The sequence below is a fragment of the Heteronotia binoei genome, chromosome 5 (genome assembly GCF_032191835.1).
Source record: "Heteronotia binoei isolate CCM8104 ecotype False Entrance Well chromosome 5, APGP_CSIRO_Hbin_v1, whole genome shotgun sequence".
NCBI classification, from domain to species: Eukaryota; Metazoa; Chordata; class Lepidosauria; order Squamata; family Gekkonidae; genus Heteronotia; species Heteronotia binoei.
Genome location: NC_083227.1, coordinates 132,861,010 through 132,876,952, shown reverse-complemented (window position 1 = coordinate 132,876,952; position 15,943 = coordinate 132,861,010). Strand labels below are relative to the sequence as shown.

General features: G+C 42.7%; 2 protein-coding genes across 2 annotated transcripts in view; one reads left to right on the top strand and one right to left on the bottom strand.

Annotated features, from left to right (window-relative positions):
* LOC132572884 (membrane protein BRI3-like) overlaps positions 1-15,943 on the bottom strand; it is a 418,468-nt gene that overhangs the window by 203,956 nt on the left and 198,569 nt on the right. The gene's annotated exons all lie outside the window — the stretch shown is intronic.
* Positions 1-15,943, top strand: part of TGFBI (transforming growth factor beta induced) — a 53,302-nt gene that overhangs the window by 23,289 nt on the left and 14,070 nt on the right. The window contains exons 3-10 of the mRNA XM_060240423.1: positions 1,946-2,010; positions 3,620-3,777; positions 4,497-4,661; positions 4,998-5,144; positions 5,314-5,455; positions 7,551-7,763; positions 10,630-10,767; positions 15,461-15,597. Of these exons, the coding sequence (XP_060096406.1) occupies positions 1,946-2,010; positions 3,620-3,777; positions 4,497-4,661; positions 4,998-5,144; positions 5,314-5,455; positions 7,551-7,763; positions 10,630-10,767; positions 15,461-15,597 (1,165 nt within the window). The remainder of the gene's footprint in view (positions 1-1,945; positions 2,011-3,619; positions 3,778-4,496; positions 4,662-4,997; positions 5,145-5,313; positions 5,456-7,550; positions 7,764-10,629; positions 10,768-15,460; positions 15,598-15,943) is intronic.

Below are 15,943 nucleotides of genomic sequence, written 5' to 3'. Positions count from 1 at the left end.
GGCTAGGCATTGCAAGCTCCCCCCCCCCGGTCTATTCAGATCGACATGGCTCTCCAGTGTAATATCCCCCTTTGGCTGTGGGTTCCCAGGTTAGGGTATTGAGTAGATCCATTCAGCAGAGACAAGCTGGCTCAAAGCATCAACCCTTTATTTGCAAGGATCTCTCTGGATCAAAGCATCATCTCCAGCAAGCAACGGATTCAACTGGTCATATAAGTGCTGGGAAGTGAGTTCCACTGTATTGAAATACATTGCAGCACATACAAAGTTGCAAGGAAAACACATTATTGATTTTTCATTAAGGTCTCTGGGGCCAGACAGACTACTCCCAGAGTGAAGGTGCAGAGACCCTAATGGAAAATCCATTCTGCATTTTCTTTGTGGTTTTGCAAGCCCAGAAGGCTTCCTGCTGAAGCAGGCAAAGAAAAAGCAGAAGGAGCTGGGAACTTTGGCAACTTCAGAGCTTCAAAGGGTGAGGACAGGAGGGAGAGGAGGGGGGAGAAAAGAGCCATGAGTCCGATTAAAGCCCTGGCTGGGCTGGTGGCAGCCTGCGGGCCATAAGTTTGACACCCCTGGATTAGACCCTCCTGACAGTACAGCCCCTTCCTCAGTTCAGTTTATGGTGATGGTCTGTGGCAATCACAGGCATACTTAAGCTGCAGAGTGTCATATGCGTCTTGATCCTGAGAGGACTTAAATGCCCTGCATAGCTCCACACCCATGTCCATGGCTTTCAGAAAGGAATCTAAACACTGAAGAATAAGAAAATTTATGCAACTGTGCTGAATTTGTCTAATTCACCGATTTTGGCCTTGAAATTATGCTTAGGGCTTGTATAGATGAGACTAAAATCTTGTGTTTCAGTGTACATATATGTCCAGTTTACACTGCAAATGAGAGCCTTAGACTATCTGCAAGTAGGAGATGTGGTTTATGTGAAGCCAAAACTTAAGTGATCATAGGCATCAACATAAACGTCACCCAGTTCCCCAAAGCAGTATTTCATGGGGCATTTGGAGTTGTGGCAGGAAGTGGGAGATGATAATGTCATCAAGCGGAAATTCTTGTGGAAATGAATGGGGGATCCAAGCCAACATATGGTACTTCCTAGCTCAGGGGTGTCAAACTCATTTGTTATGAGGGATGGATCTGACATCAATGAGACCTTGTCAGGCCGTGCATGTTGGGCTGGGCCATGTGTGCACCTATTTAAGATTAAATAGCAGAGATATAAACTTTATAAAGGACACAAACAAACACAATTAAAGATTTTTTAAAAACCCTTTTAAAACATGCTTAAAACATTAGCACTTGGTCTTAAAGGTGCTTTCTTTGTATTTCTCCCATGGGATCCAGGGAACTGGGCAAAGGAAGCTCTGCCTCTTTGCTTCCTTCCCTAGGGGACCAGGAGGGGGAGAAGCCTCAGCCAATAGAAGGAAGAGAGGCTTGGTTCAGTAGCTCTGCTGTGTGATTGAGAGAGCCTGGCAAAGCAAGCTGTCCCTCATCCCAAAGGGAGGAGCCTCAGCCAATGGAGAAATTAGAAGTTTTGCTCTGTAGTTCCTGTGCAATTGAGAAGAAAACAGATGACAGCTAGTTGCTCCGGGGCCTGATAGGAGCCCTCTGGGGGCCTGATTTGGCCCCTGGGCCGCATGTTTGACACCCCTGTCCTAGCTGAATGTTTAGAGGAAGGATTGTTGGGTTGAACACACAAAGTCCACTGCATGTAGAAAGCTACGATTCATAGAGAATGTAGCCCTCTACCTCCCACGTTCATTTCCCTATGTGTAAGAGGGTTTTTTTTGTTTGTTTTTTAAGGAATCATTTAAACATGAGATCCTGCCATGTCTAGCAGTACAGTCCTGGGAGGGTGGTACTCTACAATCTTTCTGAACAAGTTATAGTTAGTAATTTCTGTTAATATTGCTGTGTCTTTTTCTCATTGTAGAGTGATTGCCTATGAGTGCTGTCCTGGATATGAAGAAGTTCCAGGAGAGAAAGGCTGCCCAGCTGGTAAATAAAACAAAGCAAAACAAAAACATGAAAATTTGGAATTGTTGGTAGCTAGTAGAAGTGCTATTTAACCATTTACTTAATTGATGATTACCTACTGTAAATTGTCCCCTTTGATTTCCACCCCTGGTGGTTTCAGGCTTGTGTAGAAGGGAAAAAGCTACCAGGAGGAAGCAGACTGGGCTGCAGTGGAAAAGTGGAGCTACTCTGCTTGAGGGTTGATGTGGCACAGTGGTTGCACAATCAGACTAGGGCCTTGGATAACCAGGTTTTTTTCCTCCCTCAACCATGAAAGCTTGCCAGGTGACTTTAGGCCCATCACAGTCTCTCAGTCTAAACTTCCCTCACAATGTGGTGGTTGTGAGGACTGTGTGGGGTGGGGATGATATGAAAAGCTATGGGGTATCTAAGGAGAGAAAAGTGGGATATAAATCTAAATAAATGTTTGAAATATTCCTCAGCATAGGGTTGCCAGGTCATGCCTAGCAACTGATGGGAGGGATTGTGGGGGGCACAGCATTCTAGGATAATTTTTTTAAAAGAAAAGAAATACAGCCTCATGTTTTTCCCCAGAAAATGGCAAAGGGTAGTTCTTGTAATCAACAGAAATTCTGTGGTAGAACCATAGAGTTTCCAGCAATTCCTAAAGCTATCCCAGAAGTTAGTTCAAGGAATCACTGGAAACTCTGTGATAACAACAGAGTTACCAGTGGTTCCTAGAGGTACCCTTTATCACTTCATGTATAAACTACTGGTAGATACACAAAGCTGCTTTTCCTTTTTCTCCCACCACCACTTGTATGGCTATTCAGATTTAAAAATGAGTTTCAGTCCTTTCCTTTCCATGTGATTGTAGTTTGGCCTGAAAGTTTGGGTTGGTGGCAGTTCAGCTGGATGGAGCTGATGTTGCAAACCTCAAATCTTTTGGTGCTGGGGGACTCCAGTAGCCATTCTTAGGCCTCCCTGTCTGGTCTGCCTTAGGAGTGCAAGGCTGCTGTGGGAATCATGGCACTGTCCCAGAATGCATGTTGAATCTTGTCTTCTGTGCCATGGTGATCTGGTAGGGGATTGATTTTATAACCTGTGCCATGATCAGATAATTACTTGCTGTAGATAAAGGTGTGTTCCTTTTATCTATCCACAAGTGCAGACTGGCCTGTCCCCAGAGAATTATGGATTCTATCAGTTTCCACATGTGTATCTCATTATTCAAGCCTGTGGAGGCAGTTTCTGGGTCCGTGTCTTAATGCTGTGATTGAGTGGCTTAATCTGTACAAGACAGAGGTGATGCTGTTTGGGAAGGCAATGTGTTTGGCTGGTGTTGATTAAGGTTACATTGGTAGGTCCAGATTAAGAGTTTGGGGGTGCCCCTGGACCCAGCCTTGTTGATGGATAAGCAGGTTGGTTCTATTAGTAAGAGCATATTTTTCAGTTATATCTGGCTTACCAGCTGGTCCCAAATCTGTTCAGTCTCATTACCTTGGTCTGCAGCTACCCATCATTAAATCTATGCTATCATCCTATTTTATTTGAAATATGAAATATTATTGTGAAATATTGTAATGTTATTACTGCTTTGTTAATTAATTTTTGTTTTTTAAAAAAACAGCTTTGCCACTCGCAAACCTTTATGAAACACTTGGCATTGTTGGAGCCACTACCACTCAACTCTATTCTGCCAGCTCTAACCTGAGTGCTGAAATCACTGGCCCTGGAAGCTACACGATTTTTGCTCCAACCAATGAGGCCTGGGCATCTTTGCCTGCTGTAAGAAAAATTACTTCTTCATTTTCTTGAATGTTGGCTGGAATGCGAAGCATGAAATCCTTTATCAACAGAATAAAGTGTTGAAAATGTACAATAAGATATATGTATCCTTTTTGCTGTAAAGCACCAGATGGAGACATCAATAAAAATAGATCATGCAAGCACCACAGGTTAGAGTCTATACAATCCACTCACCTCAGTGTGAAGCCTTCTTCCAGTGCAAGAAGACTTCTTCCAGAGAAGCTTCATGGTACTGGAGGAAAGCTCCATGCTAAGTGTGGCAAGTGGGTAACAGTGAAACCATGATTCCTATTTGAGAGCATTTATGCTATCATATGATTTATAGTGCAGTAACTGCAGTTACATAATTTTGTTAATGGCAGCCTTGATCAGTTGCTTAGAATCTATGTAGTCTATGGATTGATAATTCCATCTTTCCCTGAGCACAGTCGTCTACTGGAGCATGGATAATCCTTCACATTTAGGGAGAGTGCCTAGAAAGCCCCTGTCAAACGATCTATGAAAGGGGCAGCAACTACACTGTAAGGGTCCATTACCCAATGATGGATAACTGATGCAGACCAGGCACTCATTTTCCTGTTTCCATTTACAGAGGTAGACAGAGATTGCCGACACTATTGCATTGATATATTCATGATTCTTGGAGAATATGTTCAGTGGAATTGAGTCATAATTGGTACAATATTGTTTGTTCTTAGGAAATGTTGGATTCTTTGGTGAGCAATGTTAATATTGAGCTGCTAAATGCTCTTCGCTACCACATGGTGAATAGGCGAGTCCTGACTGATGACTTGCAACATGGAACAAGTCTACCTTCAATGTACCAGAATATTGACATCCAGATCCATCATTATCCAAATGGAGTAAGTGTCTGGTAGAACTCTTAACACTACCGAAGCTGTTTTCATGACCTAGTACCAATGATTAAACTTTTTGGGACCAAAAAAAAAAGGAGTATCATTGATTAGTTTTTGGATGGATTGGTTAGAGTTGAAGGGCTTTAGTGGGATGGGGTAATTAGTGAAAATTTCCCCCTACTGTCTGTCTGTGGAAATGGATTTGGTGGATCCACATGAGGATCCTGATGAAATAACTCTGACATTCTGCAAACTAATGAATATGTTACTACATAAATACTTTAGTGTTAAGAATATATACTCATTTCAGTTTTGGACTTAGCTGTTCCATGTTCTTTGCAGATTGTGACAGTGAACTGTGCAAGGTTATTGAAGGCTGACCATCATGCTACTAATGGAGTGGTTCATCTTATAGACAAAGTCATTTCTACAACAACAAACAGTATCCTGCAAATTATTGAGATTGAAGAAAATCTTGAGACCCTTAGGGTAAGTTTAGGCCAGATGGTTCCATTGTATCCTTTGATGCCAACTGAAGGTGGAATTATTTTCTTGGCAACTGAAGGTGGAATTATTTTCTTGGCAATCTATTTAGTTTGCTTTGTCACAGAATGATCTCTAACATCTCCAGTTCCATCTCTTTCACATTTATTTACAGGCTGCTGTGGCAGCTGCTGGTCTTAACAATCTGCTGGATAGTGAAGGCCAGTTTACATTGTTGGCTCCTACCAATGAGGCCTTTGAGAAGATCCCACAAGAAACTCTGAACAGGATCCTAGGAGACCCAGAAGCTTTAAAAGGTGATCAGTCACTTGACAAGTCTCCAATGTATAGCTATAATGAATAGACAGACATTAGAGGCAGAAGAAGTGATAAACCTGGACTATGTGCTTTGCAGGAAATCTGGTAACATCATAAGGGTTAGTGAGCAATGTCGGCAGGAATTATTTCTGGAATGTAACCATTTTGCTAACCTTCTGAAGCATTGACTCATTAACCAGGAGACTGTTGCTCATTTGGTTCCTTCTGGATTTCCCTCTGTACCCAAAAGCAGGGGGAACTAGATGAGCAACAGTAAGATGATCAGCACTGTGCATGGGGAACTAGATGAGCAATAACTAGAAGCAGCCACAAGCTAGTCAGCACTTTGAAGAATTTACTAAGTCAGCACTAGTCTGCCTGTACCATCTTTTGCAACAGCAAGGTGGTAATTTTTTTCTAAAAATACCTGGGATCTTATTTGTTCCCAAAAGAGAATCGGTGCACCATTAAAGCCAGTGCTTTGTGCCTTTAAATGTGAATAAAATGCAGTAAATCCAAAATAACACAAAACAGTGTAGAAAAGCCCTCAAAGGAAAATATGTTATCTGCTTTTTAAGGCAAGCTTCCTGAACATGCATACTGAGGATTGCCAGGCTTGGTTTAGCAACCACTGGGAGAAGAGGGAAGGTGGGTACTTACGGTGGGGGGGGGGGCAGCAGTGGTCATTGCCATGCTATGATGTCACGTCTGCAATGACACAGAAGCACTGGCATCATGCCTATAGTGTTCCGGGTTCACTTGGAAGTGCTGATTATGAGCTTTGAAGCCCTATATGGTCTGGAACCTGTCTACCTCTGGGACTGCCTTTCCTCATATGAGACTCAGAGAGCACTACGATCAAGTTCACAAAATCTTCTCACAATCTTCTAGCCAAAACAAGCTCGGCTGTCTACCGCTAGAGCCTTTTTGGTGGCAGCCCCTGCTTTGTGGAACGCCCTTCCCAAAAACATCAGGGCCCTGCGGGACTTGCCACAGTTCCGCAAGGCCTGTAAGACAGAATTGTTCAAGTCGGCTTTCAATATCTAACGGAGAGGCGACCACCATCCCACAGCAGTGATATTTGAACGCATCCAGCATAAATGCAGAGCGCCAAACAACATATAACAACATCATATATAGCGCTAAGAACTAAAAAAGACGCCATCTTGGATCCTAGGGATTGTAACTGTAACTGTATGAAATGATTTTAATTATTTTATTGCAATTCTGTTTTTAATTCTATGTTGTTTTAACTTTTGTTAGCTGCCCTAAGCCCATCAGGGAAGGGTGGGATATAAAATAAATAAATAAATGTTCTGGCACTTGTCCAAAAATGATGTGGAAACCATAGAGTTTGCCAGTTCTAGAGCATTGTGCAGTGCCAGAACTTCTGGGTCATGCTGGAAAAGATGTCATCACATGAAGGTAACAATCCCTTCCCTCCCCAGTTTGGCTGCCTGCTTTCACCCACTAATCTAGCTGAGTGTTGGTGGGCAGTGCCCAGAGTTGCTGGGAATCTGGCTGCCATTAGCGGGCACCTGGCAAGCCTATACATAACATATTTTAGTAAGAGGGAACTATTAATGTGAATAAAAGTGATCTACATTTTCTGACTACTAAACATTACAAGCCCTGAGGTGGATAGCTCAGGCTTGTAGACCTCGGCAACTAAGCAGGGTCGGCCCTGACTAGTAAATGGATAGAAGACCTCCAAGGAATCCAGGGTCACGTTGCAGAGGCAGGCAATGGCAAACAACCTCTGAACATTTCTTGCCTTGAAAACCCTACAGGGTTGCCATAAGTAAGCTGTGACTTGATGACACTTTCCTCCATCACCTGAGAACATTACAAGATGTGCTAATGTCTACAGAACTTCCCTGTATTTAAACCTCTTGTGATTTGTGTCTCATGGAGGCTGTGATTGTCTACCTCTACACGAATGTATAGCACACGAATGTACTGAAACACTGCACTGTAAATAACACTTTCCCTCCAGTAGAGTACAAAGGAAAATCAGTGTGTTGTGGTACACGAGTGGTCATTTTCAGTCATTTTTTTCAGATCCGTCCTTAAGCTTATTTTGTGCCTCTGTAGATCTGTTGAGTCACCACATCTTGAAATCGGCAATGTGCGCTGAGGCCATTATCGCTGGCTTATCGATGGAAACGCTGGAGGGTAACATGCTGGAAGTGGGCTGTAGTGGTGATGAACTGACTCTCAATGGAAGGCCCATAATTGCAAACAAGGATGTCATAGCAACTAATGGTGTGATACACTTCGTCAATGAACTACTTATCCCAGATTCAGGTAAAGCCTTTTTTCTTCTCAAAACAAGCATGTTGTCAAATGTAAACAGTGCCATTTAATCACCATGACCTCCCCCCCCTGAAGATCTATAAAGAATAGACTATGAGAGCCTGCCAGCAAAGCAGAGTGTGTTCTACAGTTTTGTCCACTTAATTCTCTCTTTATTGTTCCAGATTTTGTAAGGCTTCTAGAAGTAGTCTTTGCAACAAAATGACTTAGCTACACTAGAAGACCTCTGCTTGACCCTAATTTCCAGCTTCTCTTGATTTAACGAAACTACATAGAATACAGAGGAATAGCTCCAGGAGAAACCATTTTTTGTGTCTTGGTGAAGGAAAGGGGCCACTATGTCTACAAATACAAATACAAGTTACAAATACAGCTACAAATACAAGTTGATGGGGTGTAAACTGGCAGAGACTGACCAAGAGAAAGATCTTGGGGTCGTGGTAGATAACTCACTGAAAATGTCAAGACAGTGTGCGTTTGCAATAAAAAAGGCCAACGCCATGCTGGGAATTATTAGGAAGGGAATTGAAAACAAATCAGCCAGTATCATAATGCCCCTGTATAAATTGATGGTGCGGTCTCATTTGGAGTACTGTGTGCAGTTCTGGTCGCCGCACCTCAAAAAGGATATTATAGCATTTCTGGAGAAAGTCCAGAAAAGGACAACTAGAATGATTAAAGGGCTGGAACACTTTCCCTATGAAGAAACGTTGAAACGCTTGGGACTCTTTAGCTTGGAGAAACGTCAACTGTGGGGTGACATGATAGAGGTTTACAAGATAATGCATGGGATGGAGAAAGTAGAGAAAGAGGTACTTTTCTCCCTTTCTCACAATACAAGAACTCGTGGGCATTTGATGAAATTGCTGAGCAGACAGGTTAAAATGGATAAAAGGAAGTACTTCTTCACCCAAAGGGTGATTAACATGTGGAATTCACTGCCACAGGAAGTGGTGGCGGCCACAAGCATGGCCACCTTCAAGAGGGGTTTAGATAAAAATATGAAGCAGAGGTCCATCAGTGGCTATTAGCCACAGTGTGTGTGTGTGTATATATATATAAATTTTGGGGGGCCACTGTGTGACACAGAGTGTTGGACTGGATGGGCCATTGGCCTGATCCAACATGGCTTCTCTTATGTTCTTATGTCTGCTGATTGTTTACTGCCTCAGCTCAACCCACCCCCATAGCTGCTTTCTTCCATATGGTGTTGCAGTGTGGTGTTTGCCCTTGCAAACATTGATATGGAATCCTGCAAAGGGGGGTGGGAGTGGTAGAGGGCTTTAGTGGTAGTCTTTCAGTGGAAAAAGAAGTGGCAAGGAAATTAATAATGTCCCCTTTCATCTTTTTTCTTTGCCTGTTTTTATACTCTAAAGTGCATGAGGACTAAATGATGGTAATGACATTTGTCCATTTTGCAGAGACTCACCCCCCAATCCATGGAATTTCAAAATCAATAGAAAGCTATACACCTGCAGTTGCACTTGTGAATTCTTCCTGCCCAGCATCTCAGATATGATTGGTGCTGTTAAAGTAGCACAAATCAGTTATTAGATACAGGACTAGGGATGGGCAAAGACCAGAAAATGCTGGTTTGGTTCACGAACAGAACTGGACCAGGTCCCAGACCAGTTTGTGAACTGAACCACAGCCTGGTTCGCAAACCAGTTGTTGAACTGGTCCAGTTTTTAAAAAGCCTCCCACAAGGGCCTCAAGGCACCAAAATGGCAGGTTGTCTCCAGATCACTCTCCTCAATGTATGCACCAAGTTTGGTTCACATTGAACTTCGGGGGTCTGAGTTACAGACCCCTAAAAAAGGTCATTCAGTGCAATGCTTTTCAATCGGATGTCAGCTCTGCTGATTCAAGAGTGACAGAAACTGACCTTGGTGAGCTAGAGGTCTTCAACACACACAGTTCCTCTCTGGGGTGACCCTCCACATGACCCACATGTTACATGCATGTCATATTTGGGGGGATCCAAGTAGCAGACCACCAAGCAAGGTGCCTCCAGGAAACTGTTTTGGGGGGAGTTGTCCAGTGCCAGTTTGAGATGCTACAATGTGGACCTGGTTAAGCTACAAGCATCAGACTCCCAGAGTACCTCCCCAGGAACCACCCACACTACAATGTGGACCTTTTTAAGCTACAAGCATCAGACTCCCAGAGTACCTCCCTAAAAACCACCCATATGGTTGCAGGTGGCTGTGTCTTATTGGGACCAAGCCTCCCATCCTGCCTGGGAAGGTGACTGTGTTTCTCGAATGCTTATGCTATAATAAAAATTGTTAGTCTCGAAGGTGCTACTGGATCTTGAAGGTGCTACTATTTTGCAGCAACAGACTAACAGGGCTTACTCCTCTGGATCTATGTTGCAAGGTGTGTGTGTGTTTTTGTTAATCTGAGTAGAATCTCAGGGGATCTCTTATTGGGACCCCTACCCTCTCATTGCCTGATGAAGAGTAGTGTGATAGTAAAGTCAAATTTCATAACTCAGTTCCTGGATTCAGGGTTCACATATGTGAAGTGACCTGGATCCACAGGTTTGCCTATTATTGACTTATTTTAAATAGCAAGATTTCCCCACTGCTTAAAATGAGGTTATTTTTATTGGTTCTTATTACAGAGGAAAAGATTAAAAATAGCTTTTTATTTTAAAAGCTCAATATTTTGTTGTTTAAAAAGAGCAACAAATTATAGGGTATACTGACTAATGATAATTGACAGTAAAAATAACTCTAATTAGAGTTGTTAATGGCTTGTTTTGTTTTAAAAATCCGTATAATTTGTATAGCACTGAAAATTCATGCTTAATGTATCTTTTAGCTTGACAACTATAATTGATTTTTTTTTAAAGCTAAAACTTTGTTGGAATTGGGAGAAGAATCTGAAGTCTCAACATCCATTGACCTTTTTAGACAAGCTGGTCTCAGTTCACACCTCACTGGAAATGAACGACTAACACTCCTTGCCCCCATCAACTCCTTCTACAAAGGTAAACTTTGGAAATCCATATACAGTGCAATCTGCTGATTATTAGAGCTCTTAGGTTTAATTGATAGGCTTTACCATTGGGTTGCCATGCCAGTACTGGGTTGGGAAATTCCTGGAGATTTTGGGGATGGAGCCTGGGGAGGGTGGGTTTTGGGGAGGGGTGGGATTAGGGGGGGTGCAAAAAAAAAATTCGGAATTAATTGGATTCAGAAATATACGGGGCCAAATATTCGGAATACCATATATTTCCGAATACTGGTATTCGGAATAGCCGTATATACTGGAGATATACAGCTATTTCTGAATATATGGCCCAATTATACCCTGTGGCCATTGAAATCAATGGCAAAATAGGGTATATTGGAAGCCATCTGGAGGGGAGGGGGTTTGAGGTAGAGCCCCCAAATTTGCAGGGGACCTTCCCCTACGAATCCCCCAAGTCCCAAAAAGATTGGGCCAGGGGTTCCCATTCCAGGGGAACCCAAAGAGGGTGTTTCTATCCCACCATTATACTCTATGGGCCATTGAACTCAATGGCAACATAAGGCATAATCAGAGGCTACTGGGGGGCAGGGGGTTTGAGGGAGAGCCCCCAAAACTGCATGGAACCCTCAGACTCCAAAAATAGCTCTAAAAACATGAAAGTGACCCACCCCACACATCCCACACACCAACCCCCTTACACCAACCAGAGGTAATTAAAAAAAAAAGTGACAGAAAGAAACTTAACTTTTAACACACACACCCCAAAAAAATCAGAACCCGGAAAAGGGACAACAGGACAGGATGCAAAACCAACAGCAACAGATCCAAACAAATCTGAGAAAAGGCCAACAAACTCAACTGTTAAAAGACTGAACTTTTTAACAATAAAAACCTCAGGCCAAATCAGTCAACACCCCCGCCCCAAAAGAAAAACCAGAACCAAGAAAAGGGACAACAGGACAGGATGCAAAACCAACAACAGGATGCAAAAACAAATCCAACTGAGAAAAGGCCAACAAACTCAACTGTTAAAAAACTGAACTTTTTAACAATAAAAATTAGGCCAAACAGCACCCCCCGCCCCCCTCGGAACCAGAAGAGAAAAGGAACAACAGCAGCACAACACAGCAGCAACAAATCAAACATAGAATCCTCTTAAAACAGTAAAAAAACCTTGACTTTTAACAATACAGAAACTTAACCAACCCTTCCCCCCAAAAAACCCTTCATCCTAACCCCAAGAAATCCAAGCCACCCAAATTAGGAAAAGTAAAAGGACACTGCACTTTTAAAAGTCCTCTCACTAAAATTAGATATAGGCAAATTGGCAACCCCCCCACCCCAGGCCCCCACCCCCAGCAGAACCCCCTAACCCCAAATAAACTACCCACCCACCCAAATCTGGATAAGTAAAGGGACTCTGAGTCTTAAAAAGTCCTTTTACTTTTATCCTAACTAAAATAAAAACAAGAACCCCAAAACTGTCTTCCCTTAGATGTCTTCTCCAGGCAGGTCAGGCAAGGCTGAGAGAGAGCAGCAGCAGCTGAGGCCAAGGGCCAGCGCAGCACAATCTCTCTCTCACACCAACACCAACACAGCAGCAATGGAATGGAGTCCAGCTAGGCAGACTCCTTAAAAAGGTTCTCTGGGCCTACACAGAGCAGTTTCAAAAAATACCACTGCTCTGTGATTGGCCAGAGAACAGTAAACAAAAGAACAACAGTGTTGCTGATGGCTGGGGGATTAGTCCAGCCATCAGCTACACAACCGCCCTGCAAAGCATGCATTTGCAATGCATTTTGCAAATGCATGCTTTGGATTGGCTGCTGGGGCTCCTCTCCTCCTCCCCCTCCCTCCCTGATCCCAGGGAGGCTATGGGAGAGGCGGGAAAAGACTTCCAAAGTGGGAAAGGAGGCAAGCAGCTTCCCTAAGGCTGCAGAAACTCCTTTCCTGCCTTTTACATTGAGTTCCGTATATGGCTCCTGTGTAATGCCTTCTAACTGAATTCGGAAGTATACGACCCGTATACTTCCGAATCGGGGTATTCGGCGGTCTATTCAGTTTGGCCAAACTGAATGCACACCCCTAGGAGGGATCTCAGCAGGTTATAATGCCATAGAATCCACCTTCAAATATAGCCATTTTCTCCAGGGGAATGGATCTCTGTTGTCTGGAGATAGTCCAGGAGATCTCCAGCCACCCCCTGTAGTTTGGTAGCTCGGTTCGTCAGCTTTGGATGTGATCCGTGTATCTGTAGGTACTGTGTGCTCAACACAGTGAGGGAAGGGGACTCATTGACCTCTAAGGCTGTAGTATCCTCTGGGGTCCAGTGTGTAGGTAAGCTTACCTATCCAGATAGTCAGCATGTAGGATAATTTGGCAGCTTCTGCAACAGGCTTCTTTATTGCTTCACACACACTTGGAACTACAGCCTACATACACTGAATTAGAACCAAGTGAGGCCCCTCCCATGTAGTTCATAAGGGTTCAATTAAAGGCATTCACACAAAATATATACATCACAAAGGCAATCCCTTCTCTGTTCATTGAGTTTTGCCTGCACAGGAACTAGGAACAAATTATATTCTTAAATTTAAGTTGGTGGGAACTGTGGTGTTTTGACAACTCTGCTCCTTCAGTTCAGGGCAGTGTTTTAGACTGCCCTAGTTCACTCTAGGACTTGATGTGAGCAGAAACAGGGAGCACGTGAGTTGTACACTCTGTAGCTTCAGACAGAGAAAGAACTGGACTCTTTGAAACCATGCTGACACCTTGTTTTCATACATAGGAACCAACCTTGATCAGAGAGAGCCAGTTTCAGTTGTTGGGGCTAGAGGTCATGTTTATTTATTTCTTAAGGCTTTTTTACTTCTTGTGCGTGATTGTAACACAAAGTAAAACTAAAAATGGCATTGTCTTCCAAAATCCTGTGATAGGATTTGCTTATGATCAGCAACAAGGTGCCTGTAGGGAGGGGTTCATAATGCATTGCTTGATTGATATAACACATTGGCTGAAAAGTAGGAGATTGATTTTAAAAGTTTTAATTGATTACTTGACAGAACTGTTTTCATGGACTTGGAACTGAAATCCTGATGTGAGCAGGCTATGTATGCTTTCACTTAGGGCCAGAATATACACATTTTACAGTGCAATCCCTGCTATGTCCACTGAAGTCAATGGGCTTAGAAAAATGCAACTCTATTGATGATGAGTGCTCACGTCTCCATTATTTCAAAGCAGTTCCATCTCCAAGGACAACTTATGGTTCTTTGCTGGGAGGACTATATTTAGTGCCACTTACTACTGCTGATGGGGGAAAGGGCTTTGGAATCTTTACTAGAGGGCATCAGGAAGTAGCAAAGGAGGGAGAGGAAGTACTACTAACTGGGTAGCTGCAGATGATGACATCACCTGTTGGCATAGAGTTGTGCCAATCATGCAGTAGTCCTGTGCCTGCACAATGCTGGAGGAGCAGCCTTTATGTCTCTGCAGCTGCCTTCTTGTGTCCTCTGGTAAAGACACCAAATCCTCCCCCCTACCACCACAGTGTTTAGGAAACTACAGGCCTCCATGTGAACCGCCACACAAGCTTTTCCTGTGCTCATTCTCTGATCTACTGTGCATCTCTTCCCTGATGTTGCTAGTAATAATAATAATAATAATAATAATAATAATAATAATAATAACTTTTATTTCTATCCCGCCCTCCCCGCCTAGGCGGCTCAGGGCGGCTAACAATCCTGGCAGAGAAAAATGCAGATAATGGTGCCTGTACTTATTTCCTTAGTGGCGGTAATAGCAAGTTGTGTTCTCTACCAGTGTAAAGAAACATTTCACTTTTGTTGCATTTGGGTCCTGCCTTTTCTTTCAGGAGCACAGAGATTCTTATGAGGCCACTCATCCAAGGCCTGCTTACTATTAGACTCAGTTGATTTTAGAGGGAGAACTATGTCAGCACTTGCCAAGCTTAATGGAAAAAATTGACTCTGCCATAATAAAGATTATGCCTCAGGGCCTGGTGACATATTACATGTCATATCCCCTACCTGAACCAAAGGTGGATATGTGGGGAATACATGTCTTTGTAATGTGTGGTTAGGCCCTCAATGAACTGCTGGAATGCCACAAAACTCTTTTTTCCATTTTGAGGAATGAAAACTACCGCTGTTTTCCCTCTGAAATTACTGTTCAATGCTATTATTGTAGGAGGTGGCAGGGCAGTGGAGGAATCTAATAATGATGTGATTGAGCCATAAGCTACAAGAGAGATGGTCTGTGTCACCAAAAAAAAAGGGACAATGCTGACCAAATTTTTTTCTGTTCTATTCTGTAGATAATTAGAATGTAAATATTTTCTGACCTTCAGCTAAATTGAGTAAGGCAAAAATGCTGTTAATGAAATATATTCTATCAGAAATCTGAACTCTTTTTTTAAAAAAAAATATCTGTGAAGTATGAGTAATACATCAAGACTAACCCCACTGTAAATGAAAACTTTTCCATCTGCAAGATTTCTTCACTCATATATACCATCTCTAGACTTTGATTCTCTACAGGCTATATTTCAAAAGGATAGCAAAAGAAGACAGTATAATTTTATATTTTCTAGAGGGTTTTTTTTTTTGTATTTCCCAACAGTTTCTTCTAGAGTGTTCTTAATTACATTGTTATAAATTGAGATGTCCTGGTCTCGTTTTGTGTTCCAGATCACACTGCATCTGCAGACAGAAACTTGCTCCTGGATCACATTGTTAAAGACCAGCTTTCCTCTAAATATCTTTTTCATGGACAGCAGCTGGAAACATTGAGTGGCAAGAAGCTGCGAGTATTTGTCTACCGCAATGTATGTTTCTATTGAATTGATTTATTCATTAGGTTTTTTCCCCATCTTTCTTCTACAATAAAATTCAATGCAGCATATGTAGGGATCTCAGAAGGTCTCCAACTCAGGTCCTGACAAGCCACAGACCTGCTAAGTTAGTGTCCACAAGGTTGCTGTGTCATGTATCTGAATGCTATGTCATGCCTGACAGCTGTCAAAGAGCAAATATAGCTAAACGAAATATCAGCAGGCTTTTTTTGAGCAGGAATGCATAGGAAGGTAGTTCCAGCTGGCTTGGTGTCGGGGTGTGTGGCCTAATATGCAAATAAGTTCCTGCTGGGCTTTTTCTACAAAAAAAGCCCTGAAT